The sequence below is a fragment of the Hirundo rustica genome, chromosome 6 (genome assembly GCF_015227805.2).
Source record: "Hirundo rustica isolate bHirRus1 chromosome 6, bHirRus1.pri.v3, whole genome shotgun sequence".
Taxonomy (NCBI): domain Eukaryota; kingdom Metazoa; phylum Chordata; class Aves; order Passeriformes; family Hirundinidae; genus Hirundo; species Hirundo rustica.
In genome coordinates, this window is record NC_053455.1 from 23,304,145 (window position 1) to 23,331,156 (window position 27,012).

General features: G+C 46.6%; 1 protein-coding gene across 1 annotated transcript; it reads left to right on the forward strand.

Annotated features, from left to right (window-relative positions):
• The first annotated feature begins 10,978 nt into the window (after positions 1-10,978).
• TMED10 (transmembrane p24 trafficking protein 10) lies at positions 10,979-26,750 on the forward strand. The gene is made up of 5 exons (XM_040067044.2): positions 10,979-11,255; positions 15,284-15,404; positions 19,744-19,817; positions 24,021-24,147; positions 24,585-26,750. The coding sequence occupies exons 1-5, from the start codon at positions 11,028-11,030 to the stop codon at positions 24,704-24,706; spliced, it is 672 nt and encodes a 223-aa protein (XP_039922978.1). The 5' UTR covers positions 10,979-11,027; the 3' UTR covers positions 24,707-26,750.
• Positions 26,751-27,012: the final 262 nt, after the last annotated feature.

Sequence of the window (27,012 nt, forward strand, 5' to 3'; positions counted from 1 at the left end):
TCCCTCCGGGCAGTGGGCTCTAGCACTTTACTCAGATGTTGGCAGACTCTTCCTATGTCAGACAGAGAAAGGAGTCCTGGTCATGCCGCCTCTTGCCAAAAATTCCCAAGCCGGCAAGCCCAAAGCTTGCTGCCCTGCCTCACTAGCCTGGGACCAAGCACCGGAGCATCGCTGACGAATACACCGCCCGTGAGGGCCAGGCGTGGAGAAGCCACAGCCCACAGAGGCGAGAAGCCCTGCGTAATGCCTCTGCTTCCTGCGGTTGGGAAATGGCCATTGCGCGCAGGCTGGTCAGCTAGCACGGGACGGGATCCCCGCCGGCTGCTCACCACGTAGCGCCTTACGTGCGGGAGGTCAGCCCAGGGAGCGGCCCCTGGGGGCTCACAGAGGCTCGGCCAGTGTCAGACAGAGGTACCCCTGAGTACCAGGAACCACAGGTAGCCAGGGCAAGAGCCCCCCCACGTCTCCTGCATCCAATGGCAGCAAGCTGCCCAGCACCCAGCGCTAGTGCTTGTCTGGCTCTGCCAGGCGCCTCTGTGGCCCCGTGGGCCTCCTGCACACCCGCGCAGGCCCCACCGGGAGGGCAGCCTCCTCCTCCTGTGGCCGCTGCTGCTGCCACCTAATGGAGCCGCCGCTCTTGCCCGGGCGAGATGAGAGCGGCAGTGCTCTGCGGCGGCCGGCCAAATCCTGCGCACCCCGGGCAGCCCGCTGCCCGCTTGTGCCCGTGCCCTCTGTGCCGCTGGGGGAGCGCGTATGATGTGCTGGCTCTGGAACGGGTGAAACCCCCGAGCGTATGTCAAACGCACGGCGAGGAGGAGAGCCAGCGTCTCCCTGAGGATGGTCACCCCGAATCTCATTGACACGCTCCCCGTACGCTCCACACCTGGCACACACGGCGCGCACGCACCGCACACCGCGCCCACGCCGTCGCACGGAGGTCTCGGCTGCCGGCAGCCAGCGTCCGAGCCTCTGGTTTGTAGCCGCTGGAAGCAAAGCAGCTCCCAAGCGACGCGGGTCGTGGCAAGATGCTTTATATAACCCACCGCCACAGAGAAAACCAAAATAGCTGCCTCCCTGCTGCTCAGTTCGTCTCTTCCATCAAACACGGATAAAATTAGAGCAGGCCGTGACGTGCACCTACGTCTGCGCAGGGACTCCAGGGAGACGGAGGGAGCCGGCTCAGGGCTCTGCCATTAGTGGCACAGGCTGCCAGAGCTTTCAAGTAAGATCTGTCAGCAAGGCTGGTGTGTGGCCGCAGGGGATAGATGTGTGGAAGAGGAGGCGGCAGGGGGGAGCACGGCTGCCGAAGGCTCACGGGGACGGCTCCGTGTCTCGTCGCTGCCTTTTGGGAATGCAGGCTCACACAAGCCGTGTTTCGGCGCTGCGCTTGACCCTCGCTTTTCCAGCATGGACACCACCGTGGGCGGAGCAGGGCTTGTCTCAGGGCTCTGGATTCACAGTGTCCGAGGCCAAACTGCCGAGCAGAGAAGTACTGGAATAGGAATACTTCTGCCAGAGCTTTCTAGCCAACTTCCTTCAGTGGGCTGGAACCCAGAGCTGCTGCTGTCCCCTGGGAGGTGACCTGCGGAGCTGGCAAACTCCCCTTGTCTGCTGACTTCGCAACCTGGTAGATCCATAGGCTGTGTAGTACTGAAAGGAGGTGAAAAGCTGACTCAGAAAACGCTGTGTGGAGACTCAGACCTTTCAAGAAGGAGGAAAAAAAAAAAAAAAAAAAAGCGCCAGGGGAAAAGCCTAGAAAGAAGCTGGAAAACCCACACTCCTGTATGGACACATAGATTAGGTCAGAGACTTTCCTTGCTCATATGAGAAATCTCAATTGCTCAAAGCTCCTCATTACTAGGTAAAAGTAGTAGTGTTATTGACCAAAGCACACACAGATGGTGTCTAACTTCTCTTTTGGATGTGTTGGCTTTGATATATTTTGCCTGGTTTACAGTTTGAGCAGAGGAGAGGAGCCAGGAATGTGGTAATCTGTTACTCTGACATTGTTCTGCTCTGTGACTTTGGGCACAACTTTCCCTGATGTCTGTGTGTCTGTATGGGTGCTTTGGTGTCCCATCCTCAATTCTGGAGCTGATGTTCTCCATCCTCATTCAGTTGACAGGTTGAAGGCTTGTGAAGGGGAGCAAGTTAGTATAATGTCAAACACTAAAGATGACAAGAGCCCTGGAGAAAATTACTGTGTTTTTCCTTATTTATGGAAAAACAACAACAACAAAAAGGACTAAAGGCTTAAAACTGTTTTCCTATCCTGAGGAGCATGTGCCCACTTGTGAAGGCAATATATGTTGCGTCCCCTGGACCTCTGTCACCTTCTCCCTCCACCTTTGTCATATGACGGTGCTGAATACATCTCCTTTTGGAGAGGTGGCTTGGATCCCAGACGGATCCTGGAGACAGAAATCACTGATATGTGTATATAGCAGCATGGCAAGAGGTGAGTGAGGCAGCCACAGGAGCAGTTCCTCATGCTGGGCTGAAAAAAACCAAAACTCCAAACCACTCAGAACAAATGAAGTCTGTTCATCTGTTCATCATGAGTACCTGGAGGTGAAAGCTCAACAGGAGTGAAGTGGCTGGATGAGAGGAGGAATATCTGTGTCACATGGTGAGGTCCTTCCTCACTCAGTCCTGCCCTCAGCCTGGCAAGGCCAGCTGGAAGTTGCTTGCATATCCTTGGGGACATTGTTTGCTGAGTATCCATTGACTACTGTTATCTCACTGGTTTCTGAGGAATTGCCCTGCTGCAATCCAAATGTCAGCCATACGGTGCAGAGCACTTGGTGTGTTCCCTGTGTCTTCTGTTATCTTCTTCTCCTTTGGCCCATGACGATTCCATGGGATATGGAGTGCCTGGAGTGGCACAGACTGGTGGTGTGTATTCAGTGAGGCAGTTCAGAAAGTGTGTTTGGGAATCAAATAGCGAAATCCAGCTTCCCTGGGTTGGTACCAAGGTCTGTGTGACTCCCCCAGCCACAAACTCCTCACTGTACAACTCAGTGCAGCCTCATTCTCCTGCGATGCTAATCCCAGCGGGTCCTGCCCAGTGCTGCCCCTGACAATGACCCCACGTGCAGGCACAGCTCCTGGTGCTTCCTGCCACTAGGCAGGAGGCATTCATCTCCTGGCTGCCTAGGTTGCCAGGTTCTTTCATTCCACTGAAATGGCTTTGTTTATTTGTAGGAAAAAGCCTCTGAGAGAGCAGAGAAGACAGAACTGGAAAGGGCCAGCAGGAATGGGACAGGCCAGGAGGGGCTACAAAACATGTCCTTTCCTCACAAGCCACAAGTCAGCCCTGCTCAGGACAGGCTGGCTGTTGCTAAAGAGTTATGTGACACCAAAGGCAGGTGAGGCAGCCAGGGACCAGCTGCTGGGAAAGTGAAGAGAGGGTCACACACAGCCAGAATATTGTAAGCCTTTTGTGCACTCACACCTTGCCTGTGCCTTCTCCTACAAATCAGCTCTTAAGGATTGGAAGATGTAACATATGAAATATCAGGGTATATTTGTAGCAGAAAAGGGCAGAAGAGCATTGTGATATGGTCTGGGACTTCACTGAGGCTGTTGGAGGACTGGTTTTACTAGCGGGATCTCTGCTGGGATGAGATGAATGGGAAGCAGGATTAATTTGCAATTCCTCTTACGTCAACACTTGACAGAAGACTTAATGACAGGGATTTCCCTCTGATTATCCTGGGGGAAATGGAGATCATTCTACGAGCTCACCCAGTGTCAGGCAAAGAGCCATTCTCAGGCTGTTTGAGTCTCTTTACATGTCAGGAATAAAAATTGTTTCCTGTGAGCAGCAGCAATGAGTGTCAGACCACAACTGTGGTCTGAAAAATATACTTACAAGAGGAGCATCTTTTTCCTCAAACCCTCAGCATATTCCTCTTTCATAACTGTTCTCTAGCTCAAAATAACCTGTCCTGGCAGCTGGTGTTACTTGCATAAAGAGGAAGCTGATGTCCTCAATGAGGTCAAAGGGAAGAGCACCCTGTCTAGACCAACATCCCTGGGGATTTCAGTCCCTGCCTCCTGGAAAACCCCCTGGTCCAGAATTGCCCGGGTGAGTCAGAGCCACTTGCACAAAGCCAGCACTGAGACAAACTCCAGAGCTATCCCATCACTCTGACAGCTCTGTGGAAGGCTTCTGCAGGGCAAAGGAAATTTCCACTTTGCTCTTACCACTTGATCCTCATCAGTCTTCATAGCCATGCTGCAAGATGGATGAGAACCTGTGATTACACATCCTATCCATCCTCACCGTGTGTTTTTCCATTCCCCCAGCTAGAATGCGTTCCTTGTGCAGCTCTCCAAAAGGCCTGTCTACCGATACCCTCCATATCAGACCCTGCAATGGCCAGCCAGGTGTTTGGTGCTCACTCAGACAGGCACACTGGCAAGGCTTGCATGGTCCCCTGGCCTTGGCTACGATGCTTAGGAGTGACTTAGTGACTGGTTGCCTATGGCCAACAGTGAGCAAAGCAGTATCTCCAAAGTACCTCTTCCCTGGGTTTTGGGGTGCCTCCTGCACCCCACCCAGCCTAGCAGCTCAGTTTGCCTTTGCAGAAGGAACTCCTCAATGCAGAAGTTGCCCATCTGCACCAAGTGGCCATGTAGGCTGTGGTTTGGGTGAGCCATCCTGCCCCCAGAAATTTTGCTGCAGAGGAGTTATTAATATTCCTATTGCCCACGTGCCATGCTGACTAGCTTCCAGAGATAAGTGCTCTGCTCATGTGCCTGTGGAGAGAGGGGACTTCCCAGGCCTAATTCAATGCTTCCCATTCCTGCTTTCTTACACACCAATCTCTGCCGAGGCTATGAATATGTCCTGCTGAATCAGTGTACATCCAGCCAACTTCCCTTTTTCACAAGGGGAAATATTTATAATCTAACAGTCAAGCCACCACGCAGTGCAGCTGGTGGAAGACATCCAATAAACATCCCATCTAACTGCTGCTTTGCTGCCAAGCCTCCTCTCAAGAACTGGTGACTTGAGCAGCATTCAGCTGCGCTGTTGTTGATATACAAGAGCTAATATTCATTATGCCGTTTGTTAGATGCTGGACATTCTGACAAGTTGCGGGAAGGAATGTTCTTCATGTTAATCTTCAAATAATCAGCAAGGTTGTTTTGAGTTGAAAAAAAATATGTCAGTCTGGAGGAAATCATTAAACATTCTCTTCAGTGGGGAACCGGGCTTGGTATTCTCCATTAAATCTATGGATGAAGATATCTTTGAAATATATAGCGTTGCTGCGCATAGATGTCCTCTTTTTTTTTCTTACCAGGTGATATGAGGATAATATAATTCAGAAATCATGGCTCCACAGCTACACCTGAGATTAATTTTGTTTCAAATTAGAAATTTGAGCTCTCTATTGTCTTAGTATTTCCTCCCTAGTGTTCTTGCACTTACTCTTAATGTATAAGAAGGAAAGATCTAAGACCAGATAGATAAAAATGCTAAATATCTGAAAAGTTAAAAATAATTAAAATTAGATCTTGAAGAAATACAACCTCTAGTAACAAAACGTTTCGACATTTAATCATCACTGTCATAGAATAATAAAAGACTTCAAGCTTCCTGCACAATAGAAGCTTCTTGCTGTCATGTGCAAAGCCTACACAAGCGTGTTTGCTTTTTTAATCCCTGAGTATTTTTCACATTGCTTTTGACATGTGAAAATCTCTCTGGATGGTTACATTAAGAATTCAGTTCAGAATTTTTCTTTTAAAAATGCCACTGAAGTCACAGTTTGTCTCAGCTGGAAATCATGTGGGAGAGTTGCCCTTAGACACCTACTCAAGCCTTTCCTGGTACCTAACTTGATATTTTTCCTCATCTATTTCCCTCAGTTGCTGTCTCCTCACAGCTTAGGTAGCCACCTTCCTTGGTAGTGAAATTGGCTATGTTCCCATCAGGTACAACTGGAGGACAGGTTCTGTGAGAGGCTTGCAGTTACCAAAATCTGAATCAGATTTTAAGGAAATACCTTTACAGGCATTGGACAGCAGCACTGGAAAGCATCTGATTAAAAGAGTCCAGCAATATTAAAAAGTATTGAAATTTATATGGCTAGCAGAAAGATCCAGATTTTTAAAAGTGAGTGCGTGTTTTAAAAAGGATAGTGTGCCTTCTTCTGAGAGCCTCTGGTTAGGTCTAACTCTGTTGTTTGATGCTGGAGTAAATAACGTCCTGTCTTTCTGCTGCGGACTTCTCCATTGTCCTATGCCACATCCATTTCTAGCCTTTATCAGAGAGCGGACAGTAGAGGAGCTGGTCTGAGTGGTCTGGAAGCTGGCTTGGGGGTCCCCATCAGGTGGCAGGGATGAGGTGAATGAGGACTTGAGCTGAGCTGCAGGGAGGTGGACCTGGCCAATCACCTCTTATTTAAGATGCTGTACGTTGGTAGGGACACAGCTCAGTCAGACCTCTGCAGAGAATCAATACACAATGTAACTGCTGATTAGACCTTGATTTCAGCATAAATTCAGTTTGAAGAAACCTGGAGTGATATTTATCTCACCAGATTTATATGTCTGGTTCAGGATGAGAAGACCTCTCTAGAATAACTTCTTTCTCTCCATTGCTTGGAAAAGGGATGCAGCCCTCAAAGCCCATGAAATGCAGAGATATGCATTTAATCAGATGGATCTCAGCTATGGTCTTTTAAGAAAAAGTAAATGTAAAGTTATGCCCCAAACATCAAATGTACTCTCTTCTGTGTTGTTTGGAGCCTGCACTGTGATTCACAACTGAAAGAAAAATAATGGTATGATTTAACACTCTGGAGAGTTTGCCTGTTGAGACAAGACAATACTCCAACCTTCTATTTTTTTAGAGTCGTGGCTTAGGTAACAAAACCTCTTTTGTAGAGATTCTTGAAAGCCTGTGTAAACAGCAATTTGTTACCCTCCCTGAGCAGAGGCATGTTTATCGCAAAGGTCAGAGGAGGACAGGGCTGGGGCTTGAGAGGCGGTAACAAGCCAGCTGCTTCTTGCAGAGTTTGGGAGTTTCTAGGTGAACTCTGTATTGGTGGTTGCTGGAAAAGTTAATCCCAACACTGTTGCTGGTGAGCAGGAAAGCCCAGCAGGCCTTTGCTGGACAGGGAGCTGGTATAGCTCATGCTGCTAGGGCTGTGGGAGAAGCAGGCCTTTGCCTGGAGCCATCTGTTGGCAATGGAAAGGGATATGGGCTTCCCTTGAGCTTCAGGAGGGCAGTATGTGAAAGCTGCTGGGAAGTGAAGTGAGAGGTTTCCTCAAAAAGATGGGAAGGCTGTCAGGCAACTACTTAAAAGCTAAAAACCTTCCTGGCAGCAGGAACAGCTCTGGGGACAGATGAGAGAAGAATCATGAATGCTCACTTCCTCAAAGTGGTTTGTCTGTGATTGAATCTGGGCTGCCTTTGATGAAGGATGTTTTGTTTCCCTGAATGAACTCATAATTTAGATTAAGCCCCATACACTTGATTTCAAGCAGTTGACATCCATGCAGGATTTTGAAGTATTTTGTAGGAATAACTTTAGGCACTTGGTGAAATGGAAGCAAATACATAAAATATACTGTAAAAATGGTTTGTTTCTTCAAAGGATTCAACTTAAATGATTCTTGATATCTAAAGTTGTTTTACTCCATGCCTCTTACCCAGACACAACATATTTTAGCTATATGGCCAGCACACAGTACATGTAATCTCTGGGACAGATTACAGGAGAGACAAAGCAGTGCAATGCCGTTTTATGGATGTTTAGCCAGTGATTTATTTTTAGTTGATTGAATAACATCTCTATCTGGATTGTGATCACGATGATGACTGTGAGAGTTATATCCCAGCAATGAGTTCAAATATAGCCCCTTAAAAGAAGTGGCCTTGCACTTTCTAGAAGTGGTGGATGGATAATTTTACATGGTTAGTAAAAACACTGATTAGCATCGTAAAGCATATGTAATTTTTATAGAACTTTCTCAGTAGCTTGTAGTGGATTGCCAGGTGCAAGGCAGAATGCAAAAGGATTAGAGCATAAAAGTAAGTCTAGAATAGTTTTTAAGAGGAACATTGTTTCAACTTTTTATTGTCCAAAAGAAGAAAAAGCAAAAATGCCACAGCAGCTGACGCAGAAGCAGTGAAATAAAAAGGTCTAATTACGTAATTCATACACATTCATACGCATTGTTTCATGGAGAGAGCAAATTAGTGTTGTTTTCTGCCATTTACCATAGACAAAAGATACATTTTGGTGTGGCAGGAATTCACTGCTGCTAACACTCTGTGAACTTTGTCAGTTGGGAAAAATTAGAAATTTGGTGGGAAAAGGCATATTTTCTCCAATGGCCTTTGCTGTCTCAGGCTATAGAGATAACCAAAGGTTTTAGCTCTTTTGCTAAAACAGAGCTGAAAGGTGAATAATTAATTGCTCTCCTCATCGTTTTCAAGACAGCAATAAAACTGCATTAGGGATATTTGGAAAGATAAAAGATATCTTTTATCACACGAACAGAATGGTTTGAATTTTGTCAGTGTGTCAAGATTTGCAGCTGATGTTAACGTTTACTTTGGGGATACACCCATTTGTCTGTGGATTGGTGGCAGTGAGAACGAATACCTGCTTCCAGCTGACTGCCGAGCTCCCACAACGCTTCATGCAGCAGATTAAGCTAAAATAGGTCATAGCTTCATCTGGAAAGTTGTGTAACAAGTTATCAATCTCTCCTTCACCTCTGTTCAGGGTTTTTGAATTACAGGAAGCATTTCATTTTGTTAGCCTCCACTATGTGGAAACATTAAGGCATGTCTCTGCAAGACTGTTATTTCCTAACCTGCAGCTGAAAGGATCTTCAAATGCTTTCCCTCTGCTGTAAGTTACTTTGCACACTCAAGGGAGATTGCCCCATTGCATGTTTAAGTGCTTTAAAGAGCCAAAAGCTGGGGATTGTGAAGAGACTCACAGCGGCTCTGTACCATTTTATTCCATAACACACTAAAGCACTAAAGGCTCTCTGAGGGGAGTTTATAATTAGATCTGAACTTGCCTATGTGGCAGTTTCTAGAATAATGCATCCACAGAAGGAGACTACAACAGAAAGCAGGAGATAAATTTGTTTGTCATAAATGTAACTCATCTAAAAAGGTACCATGACAAAATGGTCAAAATAGAAAGGGATTGTAGCCAGTCATATATGAGCTTTTTGATGGCCGAATTCACACTTTGATTTCAGAAAACTTCTGAAACTACTTCACTATGAATGAACCACTTTCCCTGGAAAAGAAGGCATTATAGAATATTTTAAACATGTTACAAGGCTGGATACATATCATTGTTTGAGGAATGTTCTGCATGATGAAATTTGTCCTGCTGTGCCTGTTTCATCAGGAGTTTTATGGTACAACAATATCTTCATATTCTGGTAATCTGTGTTTCTGAAATTTTGTGAAATCATTGCTACTTCTGCCTTAAGTGCTGCAATGGAAAGAATGTTTTCATTTGCAAATTTACTTTGACATATTGCAGAAAGAGCAAAATATTTATTATAGTTACATTTCCAAATAATTTAATTGTCCAAGTAAGGGAAAGTTTGTCAACTGATAAGAAAAATAAAAATGTATTGCAATGTCTATCAAGTGACTGTAAATCCACTTTAAACAAAACCTGGATTTTAAAATAAGGGCAAAGTGCTGGGAAGTTTTTGTTGTTTGGGGGGTTTTGTTGGTTGTTTTTTGTTGTTGTTGTTTTTGGGTTTTTTTTGTTTTGTTTTAAGGTTCTTTTTATTTCCTTCCAAGCAATGAGGTTACTCCACCACTGTACATTTGGGCTTGGTGCCTCTTCCTGCAGGAGAGCTTCATCATATTTTGTCAGTAAGTATGAGCACAGGCAGGTAAAAAGTGCTGAGCTGTTCTTTAAAATGCTCCACAGGTGAACATCCAGGCATGAAATTTGCCACTTAAAGCCTCTTTAGATTGAAGTTTATCCTTGTTATTGCTTGTCATTAAAGATATGTTTTCACTAGAGAGAGAACACAGCTGCTGATGTTTAAGGTATAAAAGTGGAACAATGATGTATTTTTCCTTACTCAAGCTAAAAGAAATAAAAAATATATTTTGCTTTCTAGCAATGTTACTATCCATGTCTTTCTTCCTGCTTTTCCTTACATCTTAGCACATGCAAATATTTGCAGCTGATCACAAGAGCTGACTACACCTGTGCACTTTTCCTCCTCCCTGTTCACAAGTTACGCTGCAGAACAAGTCACTGCTCCCACTTGTCGTGTTTTTCCTGGCAGCTCCACTACCAGGGCAGGAGTCTGGGAATGGAGATGATGCTGCCAGGGGAAACAGAAGCCCAAAGCTGGCCAGTGGTTACTTAATGCTATCGTCCTAAAGAGTAAAATATATCAAGAGGAAAAAAAAAAAGAACAAGTAGATCTGAGTGTATGATGGAAAAGGAGAGAAAAAAGTATTGTTCAGTCTTCAAAAATCATCATAATTTTATTTGCTGTTAAAAACACTTGGATACTCCTATTGAATGGTATTTGCAAGGTATTGATGCAAAGTAAGACATCTGATAAAACAATTTTCTCGTATGAAGAAGTCAAGAGGGAAGCTACTCCTCAAACAAGAAAAAAGCCATAAAATAAACTGCAAGTGTCCCCGCCAATGAAGGACTCCAGCAGTGAGGCAGTCTCACCGAAATTCAAACGGCTTGACACCCCCAGAGTGCTCCTCTGCCTCAGAGCACGGTTTGGCTTTGTTCTAATTTTCCAATTCTTTAACGAGCGAAGCCATTATTACTCGTTCCCCTCGGTTATTACGGGATTAACTTTATTGCTCATTTGTCTCCTAATGAACCAGTCCCCCGGCAGGGTCGCGCGTGGGCCCTCAGGCCCTCACCCCTCACCCCGTCAGGCGGCCCCGCCCCCGGCCCCGCCCCGCGGTGACGCCACGGCGGCGGTCACGTGCGGCGGAGGCAGGCCCGGCCCGGCCCGCCGCACTCGGAGCCGCCGCCATGCCGCTGCCGCCGCTGCCCGGCCGCCCCCGCCTCGGGCGGGCCCCGCTCCTGCCGCTGCTCCTGCTGCTCTTGCTGGCGGGCCCGGCGCGGCCCATCTCCTTCCAGCTGCCGGGCAAGGCGCGGAAGTGCCTGCGGGAGGAGATCCACCGCGACACGCTGGTCACGGGCGAGTACGAGATCGACGCCCCGCCGGGCTCCTCCACCGGACCCTCCGCCAACCTCAAGGTGCGGCCCCGGCCGGCCGGGGGGGCGGGGGTGGCCGGGGCGGGCGGCGCGGCCCCGCCTCCCGTCGCCGGCCGTGCGGGGCGGGGAAGGAAGGAAGGAAGGACGGGATGACGTGTTCCACGCGTGACACCGGCCCACGCGTGAGCCGGCCGCTGCCCGGCCCGGGCCTGCGCCGCACCGCACCGCGGGACTCGCCCCGTACCAGGGGCCGTCAGCCCGCCCAGGAGCTCCGGGGGCTGGGCAGCGAGGCCCCAGGGCAGCGTTTTAGCTTGAGCCAAATAGGAGCTTTTTCTCCCCCAAAGATCGAGTTGCAGCGGCCCGTCCCGCAGTCTGCCATTTAATCCGCACACGGTGCGGATTATCCGGCGCCTGGCGAGATGGGCCGCTGCGATAAAGCTGTACCAAGGCTGCTGACACCGTGTGAGCAGGAAGGAGTTATGGTGACGTGGCTTTCCGAGGGCTCCCTCCATGCCTAGGGCCTGGCACAACAGGCACAGTGGAATGGGGGCTGAGAAACCAGGTTCTGGTACACGGAATGGCTATTCTCATCTTGCTGTGTCGTGGCTTGCATGGATTTTCGGTAGGCAGATGTTTGCTGCAGGGAAGAAAATGATCCTGAAGGATCTTCAGGAAGTGCATGTTGGCAGAGTATACGTGGCTAATGCACGTGTGTGACACGCAGCTATTCAGCAGCTTCACTTTAATTCAACAACTTCACTTTTATGCTGCCCACAATCTGCCTTTCCTAGTCGTTCTTCAAAATTCCAACCTAATTGAGTAAGGTCTCTTGCTACATAGACAGTTCATAACAGCCTTCTGTCCCCTTTTTTATTTCTGTCTACTTTCTCAGAGGTTTCAATAGTAAGCACGCAAACAGAGACAGAATGGTCTGTTCAGGAGTTTCTGAACTTGGTGTTCTTGAGTATTTTAGACCTCCTGAAATCAGGTTGCCTTTCCAGCATCTGCCTGCCAATGCCTGAAGGCCTTGGCATTATTGGCAGTTGTGCTTGGTTATGGCTAGAGAAGGCTTCTTCTGGAGTCGTACTTTTAAAAAAAACCTTACTCTTCTGTTCTTGCATCATTTGTAAGAGGAAACTTGTCTGTGTATAGGCAGAGCCAGGCAGCGTTTAGGCTATAAAATGTTGATGTAGTATTTGCTTGGTAAGGCACATGTATTTCAGATGGAGTGCCATGTTCCCATCTGTCTCTTACTGCTTGGTAACCAAGCCTCCTGGTTCTCAGGTTGCCCACTCTTAGATCAGTTGACCCCAAGGTCTCTTCCAAAACTCAATTTCATGACATAAGACTTACCTAGGGAGGTGATGGTGAACCAGTGAATCCCATGTTTGAGTCTTGGTTGGCTTTGCTGATGAAGCTGGTATCAGGGTGTTAGTGCTTATGGAAGTCCTTTTTTGTTTGAACCATAAAATGAAATAAATTTTTAAAGCCCTGTATAGTTTGAAAAGCTACAAAGGAGAAAAAATAATGTATGCAGTTCTTGCTTTCCTTCTTATTGTTCAAGTATGCTGTGTCCTCCCAATATGCTGGGCTTGTTCTAAGTGCTGAAACCTCTCTGATAGGTGCCTGCTTTCTCTGTGGTCTGTATGGGAAAGGTCAGTTCAGGACGTGATGTCTGCAGGTACTTTCTGTTCTGCACTGGATGGCCTGCTTCTGCTCCTTGGATCGGGCCAGTGAGCAGAGGAGGGAGGGGGTTGGTAGCTCTGTGCGGGCTCAGTTGGGTTCCTGCCGGTGAGCTGAGGTTAGTGCGTGTGATAGCCCAGCGCTAACAGTGTCACCCTGTGTTGTGCAGGAATCCGCGGGTTCTGCTAGCTGGCTGCTGCCGGGGGAGCGTCGGGCGCCTGGGCTCTCCTTTGGCAGCCACGTGCCTCTGCCCCATTGTCGGGCCCGGCGGTGTCGGGCTGTTCGTCAAGGGCAAACAATGCCCTGTCTGTAGGGGATTGCCTTACCGTAAATAACGTTAGAATAGCATGAAAAATCCCTTTCAGGGTGACTCCCCCACAAGCGTTCTGGCTGGGCTCTTAGCAGCTTCTCCCGCCCTCGCACAGCCGGCTGAATGGGCAGTGTATTTGGCTGATCTGGGTGATGCTATTCAGTTTTGATGAAAGCGGATAGCAGAGCTTTTACTGTCCAGAATGCTGTTCGTGAGCTGCAAAGGGCAAAAATGGATCAAGCTGCATAAAGATTAGCTCTGGTGCTTAGAAAGGCTTAGGAAAATAGTGCTCAAAATAATAGGGGCATCTAAGAGCTGTGTTGTTATGACTACTTTTTTTGATGGAAAACCCAGTGTTCAGAATGTACGGTGTCACGCAGATGAGGCATCTTGGTTAATTGTGACTGCTCCACTAAACAGCACGTGCCATGTGTTGGCCAAATCACAGGCTTTTACATTGTGCTGGCATGGTCAAACATAGACAGTCCTCTACTGCAGATGGGCCTGGTCCCTAGGGCCAAGCTTCCCAGTGCCTTCCAGTGCCTGGTGGCTTCCAGACAGGAGGTAGCTAGTGGCTTGTGGCAAGGGGATGGCAGCACAGCTGCACAGGCATGCTTTCATGTGTTTGTCGCTTGAAAACAGGTACAGCTCTGAGCTGCTGCACAGAGAGTGATGCTCCTCATTGGTTCTCAGGTACTGACAGCGTATGGTGCAGGGGCAGCCACAAGAGAAAACCCCTAACAGGCCATTGTGGGATAATCTCTATATAGAGGAAGCCTGTTCCTAAAGTCTTGCCTGCTGTGGTTTATACCATAAAGTGTGAGAATTTATATGCTTGCTTGTTTTTCCTGCCTAAGGCAGCAATTCTCATCCATGGGTAGGTCCACACTTGTTTCAAATCCAGTGCCAGGGAGTTAATTAGGTCCTCTAATAAGAATAAAGAGTGTTTCCTTAGAATAGTTCTGGGTACATAGCCCTTTTGTATGGCCTTTGTACAGGGAAAAAAGCTGGAGTAAAGTAAAATGTCTGACTTACCTTTTTCATGCCACAAATTATTTTGTGTACTTTGGTCTTACATACCTTTAAAATTGTTCCCAAACTTTTTACTTTCTTCACCTCTAAGACTTTCAAAGACCCGTAGTAACCTTAGTGTCCGTGCTGTTTCAGACATACCTGTTAAAAATTAGCATCGAGGGAAAATGGGAAGTGTTCCAGTGGAATACACGCTGTTCATTTACATGCAGTGTTGTAACCTTCCATTTTTTTCACCCCTCTCCCCGGTCAGAGTGTTTCAGCTGGATGGAGCCTTTAATTGAGCACAATTACTCTCAAGTTGACGTCATGAAATGCATGTCCTTTCTTTTTATACTCTTTGTTGAAGCATTTTTGTAGACCTTCCACAGTTTTTGCCTATTCTTAGCAGTTTTACAGAGTTAGTGCAAAGCAGTCATTATTCTGTCTGTGTAGTCTGAATTGTCCTCTGAAGCAGCCACTTTTATGGATCTTGGCACCCAAACCTTGTGTAACTCAGGGCCACACTCGTGGTTCATTTCTAGAGGAATAGATGTACCCTTCTCCATTTCATTTTCTGGGGAACGTGACTCTTTTGTCCCATAAGCCTTCTCCCTGTCTGCGTTGCTATGGGAATTCATGAATTTTGCCTGCAAAATAAAGGCAATGAATGATAGTTTGCTTCAGTTGTAGTTCTTACATGTAGTCTGTATTTGGGATTCATAGGAGGAAGAGAAATTAGTGTGGGTTTCGGTTTGGGTTTTTTTTTTTTATTTGATGGTCAGTTGCTTTTTGGTGGTGTTTTTTTGGGGGGGTGGGTTTTGTTGGTTGGTTGGTGATTTTTTGGATCTAAGAGTTAATAATTACTTTATAGTCACTCTGACTTTGTCAGCTCCTGTTGTGTGGATGAAGGGGGGGGAATTGAAGTCACAAAGAAAGAAGGAAACTGTTGAAAGGAGAAAGCAGCAGATCCAAAGGGAAGGCTAGGATTACTCTTGCTGCACAGGCAGCATGAGCTCACGGCAGCAAAATACTGTGTTTCTTACCTTCATTGTCCCTCTTACAGATAACTGACTCGGCTGGACACATCCTTTATGCCAAGGAGGATGCCACTAAGGGCAAGTTCGCCTTCACCACTGAAGACTATGATATGTTTGAGGCCTGCTTTGAGAGCAAGCTTCCTGTGGGTAAGTGAAATGAAAAGTGTTCTGGCTGTTTCTAGCTTCTGATCAAGTTTGCGTAGCTGTGTGGAGTAGGAGTATGAGTAAAGTGATCCTGAATGTGGTCCACAGAGCACTTTTGACTTTTAAAGCTGACCTTCAGGATGTTGTGGCCAGTCTCATTGCAGAACTCATCTGCTCTGTGTGTTGCATTTGAAGTAATCCTCTGTGGCTGTTGTGTAGAGCGCTTGGATTTCCTCTGAAAGGGGAATTGGGCATTTCTCCCACAGAGGTCGCCACAGTTGCAATGAGTGGCAGTACCAGTGAGCAAACCACACTTCTTTTGCCAGTTTAATGCTTCTCCCCGTCTTGCAGTTGAGCAGGACAGAGCTGGGTGCCATCATCTCCAGGACTTCTCTTTCACCCCAGCAGGCCATTTCTTCCCCATTTGGTAGAATGTGACCTGTGCACAATGTGTTCTTGGCAGCCATCCTGCGGTAGGTTGACAACTATTTAATGAGGTTGGATTGTGTGTGTATAGGGAATGTGTCCTCGGTTTGCACCCACAACTGCTCTTGAAGTGATCAATAAAGGGAAGGGGAAATGAGCAGGATGTCAGCTTTGCATTTGTGCTACAAGGATGGTTGCCTAATGAATGCTGAGGCTTGTTTCCTGTGAGTGTGACGCATGTACTGCTTTGAATGGCGAGCTCAACTTCAGAACAAACTTGCTGAAAGTGGCCAGCATGTGGGCTCTAGTCTCATCAGTGGTGGTGTGAGCACATGCAAGTTTGTAGGTACTACATCTTTTCATGGTTAGTGTCAGAGTTCTGCTTCTTGGGCCCAGTATATCTTATCTAAAAGATCCCCTAGTGTTTCACAGAGCATTCACTAGCAGCATTCCTCAAATCAGTTGAAAGGCAGCTGCTCTTTTACTGTTTCTGCTCCAGATATAAGATGCAAATAGTTTGCAAGTTGAAAACTTTACAGAAAGAGAAGGCTATATTTTTTGCTGGGATTGATCTGGCTTGTAACACCTCTTCTGTGGTATTTTACAGATAAAATAGTGATCCCAAATGCTCAGGATTATGTTTTTGTTTTACTCCAAAGGTAGGACTTCCAAATGTTCCTTAACACATTGAGACATGCAGGCACTAGTGACTCATCTGGGAGTCACTCGTGGTATTTACTTTCCAACACCTGGATATTTGAGAAGTCTCCAGACAGTCCTGTAGATCTTTTCATAGCTTCCATGTGATCACATGCTGAAGTGGGAAAGGTTTCTTTCTTTAGTTGTGTCTAGACTCTTAGTTTGGTGCTTTTGAGCAGAAGTTTCTTGCCTAGACAGGGCCCCTTACAACTGTTTTGATTGTAGCAAATGTTTGTTACCTGACTCTCTTGTTGCAAGTTGGTTTTAAAACTTTCAATATGGTTGAGGATTAAGTATTTCTAAATGCAGTTTCTACCTTGATAACCTGTGGAGCACTGAGCTGCCAAAATCTAGAGCTCCTCAACGGAGTAGCTGGTCCTCTTCTGGAGGCTTTCTTTTTGGACCCAGGTGCCCCAAATTCCACCTAGAGTATCTCCAGACTTCCCATGTCTGCGCTGGAAGTGAAGGATGTATTAAAGTAAGGGGCGTGACACTCTGAGGCTTGATCATCTCCAGGACCTGGTTAAGGTACTTGGAAAGAAGTAGCCACGTCACAAGGAAGTACCTTGTTTCCTCTATAAGGTCAGCATGGGAGCGGGGCAACTTACCAAGTCTGTTTAATTCCCATGTTTCTCTTTAAAGGTTAGGGCCTTTTCCCAGTCTCATCAAGTAAGTAATCAGGACTTACTGCAGCAGCCCAGGAGGATGTTTGTGGAGTATTGAAAGAGACAAACTGTTGGTAGAGGAAACCTAGAGCTGTTGGATCTGAGGGGTCCAGGCAGCTGGGATTTCTCAATCCCTAACCACAGAAATGAGGAAGAGGAAGTGAGAAAGAGGTCTTATATCTAAGGTTCACCTTTTCAGAGTAGAGGAGTTCTTAGGGTGCTTCCTGGAGCTGTGGGTATTTGCACGATGGGCTTTTTTACTCTCCTCCAGACATAATGGTCCTGTCTTCCTGACCTGCTCCCAGGCACATTTACTCTCCCATGATATGCTAATCTCAGGTGAACAGCCTGGCCTCAACTGCATTCTCCCTGTAGGGCTCTTCTGTGTGCTAATCTTTAACTGGATGCTCCTTCTGTAATCCTTCTCTTCCTAAACTTTCTTAAGAGTGTTAGGACTCATTTTTTTTTCTGATATTCCTGTGGGAAAACTTTTTGATGGTTAGTTCAACCATCCTGCTTTTCCACTGACTTTGCAAATTAAGAGCTTCCCTAATTTCCCAGGAAACAGTTCAGATGAGATGACCTCCTGAACACCTGAGGAATGTAGGTATCAGTTTAGTTTATGATCTCTGAATCTTGACTTTTTTTGTCTTTGCTGCTGATCCAGCCTGCTCTGGTGGGCTGTGATTGCAGAAGCAAGGGGTTTCTGAGGATCTCATGAGTGTGAAGGGAGCTGCCCTGGGCTTACTAAACTTATAGGAGAGCAGCTTGAGTTTTTCCCTGCCAGTTCTTGACAACATTAACCTCTTGCAAAATGTCTGCTCTCCCTCCCTTTGCACCTGGCAGCTTTAAGGTTTCTGGTTTCTTACTGCTTCTTGGCAACTCTCCCTAGCAGTCAGGCAAATTAATTCTTCTAGTTCTGTTCTTCTGTTCACTGGCCTTTTCATCTTTCTTATCTCTTCGTGCAAACTTCAGCTCTCAACCCAAGTTGCTATAAATTGAGCACCATTAAAAAAAACTCTCACTGAGCTATGTGCTGTGAATTTTTTTTGCACCTACTGTTGTCTGTCCTACCTGCCTGTCTCTGTGCTTGCCAGTAACGTGTGTGGCATAAGGAGTCAAAACTTGCAGTTGAGGAAAGGAGTACTGGGGCTTCTATACAGCCTGTCTGTTAAAGAGCAGTGCTGGGACTTCAGGGGATCCGTACAGTAACAGGTCTTTTATAGGAAAACAGCAAAATTCCATCCTAATCATAATTATCTGTTGGGCTCTTCTATAGTGCATTCCCATAAGGAGACTTAAGCAGTTTGTAGTTGATGTGCACCATCTTATCAGTAAATTATTCATTGTCCTGCTAGCAGTAGAAGGCAGTTCTACTCTGGTGTTGAAGAGCTGTTCAGTGAGTAGGTAGAGAAGAAATTTGGGGATGTTGTATCAAAGATCTGGAATAACTTCCTAGCTCCAACTGGAGTGACCCATCATAAGCTGTACATTGATTTTGTTTGTGGACTGAGGGAATGCCCACCTGGCAGCCTTCTGAGGCAAAATGTGGGTATTGGACATGCTCCTGGATAGAGACTGAAATTCATAGTTTAAGTAAATTCAGACCTTGTGTTTTGCTGGCAGCCAGTTGAGGACAGCTGTATGTCCCAACATGCTGGGATTTGGAAATGTGTTACATACAGACATTTTCTTGGTGGGTGGTATAGTAGAGAATGGTACTCAGATATGCTGATGTGCAGCATTTTTGAGAGTATCTGATATGACTATCTTATATATATTTTTTTCCTCTTGTGAATGTTCTCAGATGGGACAGTTTGTAGCAGTTGAAAGAAGCTATAAGCCATGGTTTCCCTAGCCTGGGGGTTACAGCCTTGAAAGATACCTACTCTGCTGGTGACTGCAGCCTTACGTGCTGTTTGTGTGGCTCCAGCTGGCAGCTCTCCGAGGCAGTGTTTTCCCAGCTTCAGAAGCCTCTTGCTCTCTTGGGGTTTGCATTAGCAGTGTGGTTCTTGAGTATCTGAGATGGTTGGTAAAGGGATTGCCTTGGCTTCTGCAGACATTCCAGCATGTGAGGGTCAGTAGTCCTCATATGCCGTGTTCCTCAATTGGAGCAGTTTATAATTTGCTCCTTTGAATGTAAAGCCATTTGCAGCCCCAGTAACCCTGACAAGTTGCTGGTTCACCTCCTATGAACATGGGCTTCCCAGTTGAATATTTACCCCTCTGGTGACTTGTCTTTCACTAGGCTGTCTCATAGCAGCTGGTGTTCATATTCTATAATCCTCTGCAGTTTTTACAGTGATTTGCATCCTGTAGACACTCAGTGCTTTTAGTTACAGCTTGTTCTCATTATCTTTGGGAGGCTCTCCTTCAGCCAGATTTATTATGAAGTCTCTGTATTTTTAGGCTGGACTGTGCTGCCTCCGCAGTTAGCTGCAGACATGGAGGGAGGGGGAGGGATTTGAGTTCTTCCTCACTGGTGGGAAGAGCTGGTGATTTCCTGGCAGGCTGAATGTTTCACACAAGGAATCCTTTCATTATGCTTCCAGGAACAGGGAGGATGCCGGACCAGCTCGTGACTCTGGATATGAAGCATGGCGTTGAAGCAAAGAACTACGAGGAGGTATATCCCCTGGCTGCCTGCACTGCAGGCTCCCCTTTCCCAGCACTCACGTGATGCCTTTTGTAGATCTGGGCTCATGATGGGAGGCTGTTTTCCCAGTGGTGATGAAAGCCTGTCTACAAACTACAATTGCATTGGAGCTTTGAGTGTTACAGGAGGAGACAAAAAAAAAAAAAGAGAAAGACAAACATCAACTAGAATTGATTCTGTACTCTGGGAACTGGAGCCTAATGTGCGAATTTCTTTGCTAGGACAGCATGACCCAGCTTCTGGGCATAGGCACTAGAGGCAACAAGACACTGAGAGGTGAAGTTTCCCCAGCAGCAGAGGTCACTTTAAGTTAATATCGGACCTTCTCTTAAAGGTCAAGTTTCAATGTTACTGTTCTTACCTTCCTGCCTGTACGATGTACTGGCTCAGCAGGCCTGAAATGGTGCTTGTGTGTTTCTAAGAACTGTCAGTGTGTCAGTGTAAAGGTGCTTGGCAGAGTAGTAGCTGCTGTGGAATGGGTATTTGGTTTGAAGGCGTGACATTGGAAATAGGCATAAAAGCCTAAACATTTCCACCTTGGGAGGACATAGCTTGCTTACACCCAGGAGCCAGCTGTATATAATAGCTGTTACTTTGTGGCTGAGACAGTCATGACTGGTTTGGATGCTGAATTTTTACAGCAGCTATCATGCTTTTGGCTAACTAGAATTTGGGATCAGTCATCCCTCAGTACAGAGCCTGAGAAAATGAGAAATTATTGGTGGAGAAAGAGTCCTGTAAGTGACTGCTGTGTCCACTGTGCATAAGAGCGTGGGAGACGCCATAGAGAGGAGAGTGGGTAACAGAGGAGGCTGTGCATGGTTCCAGATAGAAAATTAACAAATTTCTGAGATGGTCGTGCTGGTGTTTTTATATCCTTTCAAACTTTGGGCTGTCTGGTCTTGCGTAATTTAAGTTGGTTGGAAGCACTTCCTATGTGGACTTAAAAGAGGTGCTTGGGGTAAGGGAAGAGCAGAGGAATCATAGCTTAAGTCAGTCGGGAGCACATCCTACATGGAGAGTAAAAATGTGCTTGGGGTCAGGGAACACTCATAGGGCCAGCTGTCTGCCAACTTGCTACTGAGGGTTTGCAAGATGTTGAAATTTTATGGGGTGAATCCCCGAGACCGTAACTGGGAGGATTATGTTTGCTGTATTTACAGAATCCCTTTAAATACCACCCCCCAGCATACTCCAGAGTTACATTACTGCAGTGCTACCTAGAAGCACTGTTGCTGTACAGAAAGGTTCTCTTTTATGCCTGTGTTACTGCATACTCACTGGTTGTACTGATAAAACTGTCTTGGAATAATTCCACCTCTTATGCTCATTGAGGTAAAAGATCTATGGAGGAGTACAAGAAAAGAAGAATTCAGACTTGCAGTCCCACTTGATACCAAATGCAGATCTTGGCAGCCCCGGCAAGCATCCTTGACTTGTGAGGACCTTTCAGAGTGGTAGACTGTGTTAAGCCTTTTTGAGCAGCATGTCTACAAAGGACCCAAATGGATTTTTTATTTGTACAGCTGCTATAGATGTTTAACCACACTGCTTTGCAGTGTGTTTTCTTTTTTTTTTTCACTATCTCTCTTCTCAGTTTGCTGTAGTAGTTGTGAGTTTTGACTTGGCAGGTTGCTGTAAGGCCTCAGAGGACAGGAATATTGCTTGGGTTTCTCTCATGGAATTGCAGCCTTTCTGAGCTTTTTGCTTGTGTTATTCATCTGTTATTGGGTACCAGTGACCTGTTGTACAGCCCTAGTTCTTCTTGTTGAAATGCTGCAAGGAGACTTTATTCAGGGGGTTTAATGAGGGTCACTGATACTGCCTAATTCTGGCTTAATAAACTTTTATAGATCCAGATATGCTTGGAGCAAAGCAGCTGGAATAGTGAGCTGGATTAGAAGATCTAACTGCAATGTCATACCTTAGTTATCTGGATTTGGGAGGAATAACTATCCATTCAAGAAGTAGAAATGAAGTTACAGAAAAGTAGAAAGATTTCTGATGGCACTAAGGATGCTTGATAACCTAGGTTTTTTTTCCCACATCGACTATTCCTTGTCAACTCTTGGCTATAGTGTGTTGCTTTCTATGCTAGGAAGAGAGTTAACGCTTTGACAAATCTTCAAGTAACCCCTGGGAAGCTCATTGGAATTGTTATCCTGGTGCTGGTGGTCCCCATGTTTTTTCTAGGATGATGATGTTCCACCATCACAGATACTTGGTGGGCTTTTTTACAAAATCTCTTGGGGCAGCTTCATTAGGGGTAAAAGGTTCCAGGACTGCCCAGGGAGGTTGTGCTGTTTAAAGAAAGACTGGACATGGTTCTTAGTGCCATGGTCTAGTTGTCTTAGGTTGCACTAGATCTCAGAGGACTTTTCCACTCTAATTGATTCCGTAATTCAGGATACTCATCTTGGAATACATGCGGGACTAAAAGTAGCTCAGATGTTTGTAGCTACACCTATTAAGAGCAGCTGAAGGGATGCAGATGGAGCAGATAAACCTTGGTTTTTCCCAGTTGCACCCTTGTAGCCTTCTGTGAATGAGGAAATGAGCCCTCAAGGAAGATAATGGAGCTGGTCAGTGCAAGGCTAGTGTTGTCAGTACAGCTGCCCACAACCTTGTGTGTGTTACAGACCTGCTGCTCTAGCAGTGTCAGCAGAGTCTGGGCTGTAGGCATGCAGGCACTGGTGCCAGTTTTTCATCAAAGCTCTGCTGGCAGGCATGTGGCCAGGCCACAGGATTTTGTCATTACAACCTATTGGCTAGAAAGCAGGAGAGGGTTAACCTACTCCTTCCTACCCCTCCTCTCAAACACACTCCAAACTGACACTGCTGTGCTGGCAGAGCTATAATATACAGCTTGTCTCAGCATAAAAATCCTCAGATGATTGTTTGAAGGCTTGCTGCTTGTCAGGATACGTATGTCATATGGAGACCCTTCAGTGGAATGGCTGATTAGCTAGCACCGGCTTGGTCACGAGTGTCTCTTCAGCTCTGGCTCTGATGCCCAGGCAGCTGCCTCTGGAAGGGGCATTTTGGGGATACCTTCATGCTGGGTGCCCTGTTGGCCTGTCTGTCAGCATGGGTCACTGAGAGATGGCCATCATGCAGCTTATATCTGAATAATCCTGTGTGGCTGAGACTGGTGGTGAACTGCAGGTGCTTTGTGTGTTTTCTGTAACTTATCTTTCTTCTGCTGCATTACTTGGGGACACAGCATCCGGCCTTCATGGCAGGGGCCTGTCACTTCTTGGTAATAGTGACAAAACCTATGCAAGAACCGCAGTTACCCAAACTCTACGCTGGCGAAGTGTCAGGAATTGCAGTTGGCTTCCTCTGAGTGTCCTTGTGTCACAGGTTTTATGTAACGTGTGTGTGAGGTTATAGCCACAGCCGGGGCAGAGACACGTCTACACGTTCAACTTGAGTAGTTGCTGTTGTGTGCTGTGCTTTCTAGTTGAATTTTGCAGCGGGTTTTTGTTTTTGGGTGCCGAGCGTGTGAGCCGTGGTGCCGCGCACTGGGCATTGCGCACGGAAGCGATGATCCAGCGTTCCCGACGGGAGCCGGGCCCGGCAGCGGCCCCGCAGCGCCACCCGGTGACTGCGGGGTCCCTGCCAAGAGCCCGTGCTGCCCTGGGGGTTCTGTCTGAGGGATAAAAGCCCCGAGCTCCTGTGGGATAATCAAGCCAGTGCTGCTGGGGACCGAGCTGCCTGGGCTTTCTGGGGCATTAGCGAAGTGAGTCTCGGTGCTAACAGCCTGTGTGCCTGTGGAACTGTATCGTACACATACGTAAGTTAGTCACCTCTATCTCAGTCTGTGACTTACACTCGCTGGAGGTTTAGTCATGTGGCAAGATCTTCTACCCACTCCTCAGAAGCCGACTGTGAACAAGCTAACATTAAGCCGAATAAGGAAGAAGTGTGCTTGTATGCCTGCTGTGCTCCTCCATTGTGTAGGAGGAGTAGTAGGAAAGTGTGTTTCAGAAAACAGGTGGGAGAAGCGATAGTGTTTTATGCAATGGTAGTTTCTGGCTTGTAGAGGTATTTCCCCGGGGGAAGGATGCCCCAGATCTGTAGCGTGTGGGGAGGAGTGGTTCAAACTGGCAATAGAAACCCATGTGGGAACTTCTGGTTTTGGCTGAGTGATTTGACTCTTCTGTTTTCTAGATTGCTAAAGTGGAGAAGTTGAAACCCCTGGAAGTAGAATTGAGGCGCTTGGAAGATCTTTCAGAGTCTATCGTTAACGACTTTGCCTATATGAAGAAACGAGAAGAGGAGATGAGGGATACAAATGGTAAGAGACTGTGTGCCCCTTCAGAGGGATGGAAGTCTAAAACCCCTCATTTCTGCTAAATGTGTTATTAGGGCAGCATTTGAAGATCAAGCAATTATAGTGGTCTCTGCCTGTTCTGTTCCTAGTACGGGAAACCTGAAACAGTCATTGACTCTTGTTGTTCTGTCTCTAGAAATCATTTCTTTCTGTCTCCATTCCTAATGTGAATTACTCTGTTCTATTCAATGTTGCCCATTAACTACAGCTTCACCTTGTTCTCTCTTATCCTTCTTGTTGTTCCCTCTGCTTTTATTCTTGAGTGTTGCTGGTTCTCAGGTGCCCTTGCCTTCATGCTATCTTGTTTTTTCATGGGGGGGGAGAAGTCCTGGGAACTTTGCCATCTTGGGGTGCATCCTGTGATGCCAGACTCAGGTGCGATGGTTTGTTGTCTGTTTCAGAGTCAACAAACACCCGGGTTCTGTACTTCAGCATTTTCTCCATGTGCTGTCTCATCGGACTGGCCACCTGGCAGGTTTTCTATCTGCGTCGCTTCTTCAAGGCCAAGAAGCTGATTGAGTAAAGGAGCAAATCTTCTTCCCCCTCCTCTCAAACCCAGCTGGACACCGCTGGGACCTAGCCATGGCCTCCTGGAGCCATCTTACAGATGATACCCACTGACTGGAGCTTTTCTGGAGGAACTTGGACCCTAAAGGGGGAGGAGAGCCTGAACATTGGAGGCAATGGGGAGACTTGTGAAATCCTCTTGGATGTTGGGGGTGGGGGAGGTCATAATGGGTTTGGGTACTCCTGGGGCAGTGATTAATAAAAAAAAAGATGTTTCCATGACAGCTGCAGCAAGTTTTTTGCGCTGTCTGTTCTCCTTTTATAATCATGGCTTGATGATGTCTCCCATCTGTCTGTGACTGCAGTGTTACTCAGAACCACCTGACCCTGCTGTGCTCTTTAGGTGGCAGTGCAAAGCGATAGGATTCATTATTCCAGCAGGGCCTGAGAAGAGAGGGTCTTCCAAGGTTTGGTCCCTGTGGTGGACCTCTGTGTTTCTCCCTGTGGGAGCTGGTGTCTTTGTGCTGACAGGTCAGAGCACTTGAGCATAGGGTGATTCAGCCTGGAGAAAAGGGAGCCTTCTAAGGCAGGCTTGGAAGTGTGTTTGAGCTTGGAAAGAAGCCTGCTTTGCTCAAATAAGCTATCCAGCCTTGGTCCCACCCTTCCCCCACGTTTGTCTTGGTATTGCCTCTCTTGTTTTGGAATGGTGCAGCAGCTTTCCTGAAAACCTTGGTCAGGAACAGCCTTTTGTGCAGGAGGCCTCGGTCAGATACAGTCACAGAGCAGATGGGAGCAGATCATGCTAGGAAACTTGGTGTTATATTGAGCAGGAGACTTCTCATCTTTCCAGGCAGCTGGCTGAATGCCATTTTATGAGACCTCAAAGCAAGGTGAGCTGATGCTCATGTGAGCCATGAGGGCCTGTACCCTGCATTGAGGTCTGAGGGTACAACAGTTCTGTGCACGGTAGCAGAGCAGTTGGAAAAATGTGGATGAACTGAAAAAAGGCAGTACAGGGTGGGAATAGGCTAATTCTGCATCTGAGGGGACAGTCTGAACTGTGCCCTCAACAGAGCTCATATTTTCCTGTGCAGTACTAGATAGCAAGAGCCAGCAGCTTCTCACCATTTCTCAGCTGTCCAGATGGTACTATGTTAAACAAACCAGGCTGAGAAAAAGCAGGCAGGTTAACTTCCTGGACTTGCTGCAGTTTTAAGGCAGTGATTACAATTCTTTCATCGTCTCTGCATTCCTTCAGAGCAAGTGGTTCAGCTGCAAAGCATTCTGGTGTCCTGTGTCTAGATACTTCTGGGTAGAGATGGGGTTGTCATGGCCCTGGGTCCAGCCTAGCAGTTTTGAAAAAGCATAATTCTATAATTTCTGACCTGAGTCTGATCTATTACTAGGAAGGAAACAGTTGTCCAGGGTGAGGCAATAGAAAAGAGGATGTACAGATGATCTCCTATCATCTAAATACATTAGTTCTTTGCCGTTCCCAAGTTCCTGGAATTGTTAGTTCCACTGCAAGTACTTTGATTGCTTTTAATTTGTTTGTTTTTTGATAAAGCCATATTAGGATCCTAAGTCCACTCCTCTGCCCTTGCATCCATTTTATCCTTGTATGTTTTTGAAAGCTGTTACAGTGCAGAACAGCAGCAGTGCCACAGGACTGAATTACAGAAGTCATTTGAAGGTGGTTTTAGGTCCTACAGTTTGAAGCCTGTAGATCTATTAAGGTTTTGCTTTTGTTTTTATATAACTTGAGAAGACGGTACAAGAAAGGGGCTTTTCCAGTCTTGTCTGTTTTGATACCCTCTCCCCATCCTTATCGTAAGTACAAAGTACAAAGTTACCGTAACAATGATGGTTAGGCCTTAAGTTCCCCAGGTGACTGTTACACTCTCATTGTTCTGGCGTTATGTTTTGATCTTCACTGTGCTGGTGTAGTTACTGGGGAGCAGGTGTGGGGCACTGGTGTGGATTTACCTGTAATGACTGGTTGGGGGACTTTTGTCAGCTTTCTGAAATAAAAATTTTTGGGAGAAAAACAACCCACCTCATCTTCTTGCTGTGAGTCTTGTCCTCTTTGTGCATGTTCCCACAGACTCCTGTTGCCTGAAAGTTGACCTGTCGCAGGAATCAGCAAATAAACAGACTCCCCACGAGCCTTAGGCTTCTCTAGTAACAATTAATTCTAGACTTGGGATGAGCACACAGGCTTCTCTGTGGAGTGGGATCAGCACAGCAAGTGAGGTGTCCTAATACAGGTTACCAATTTTTGCCTTTCTCCCTCCCCCCTTCCTCATTACTTGCTCTATGGGA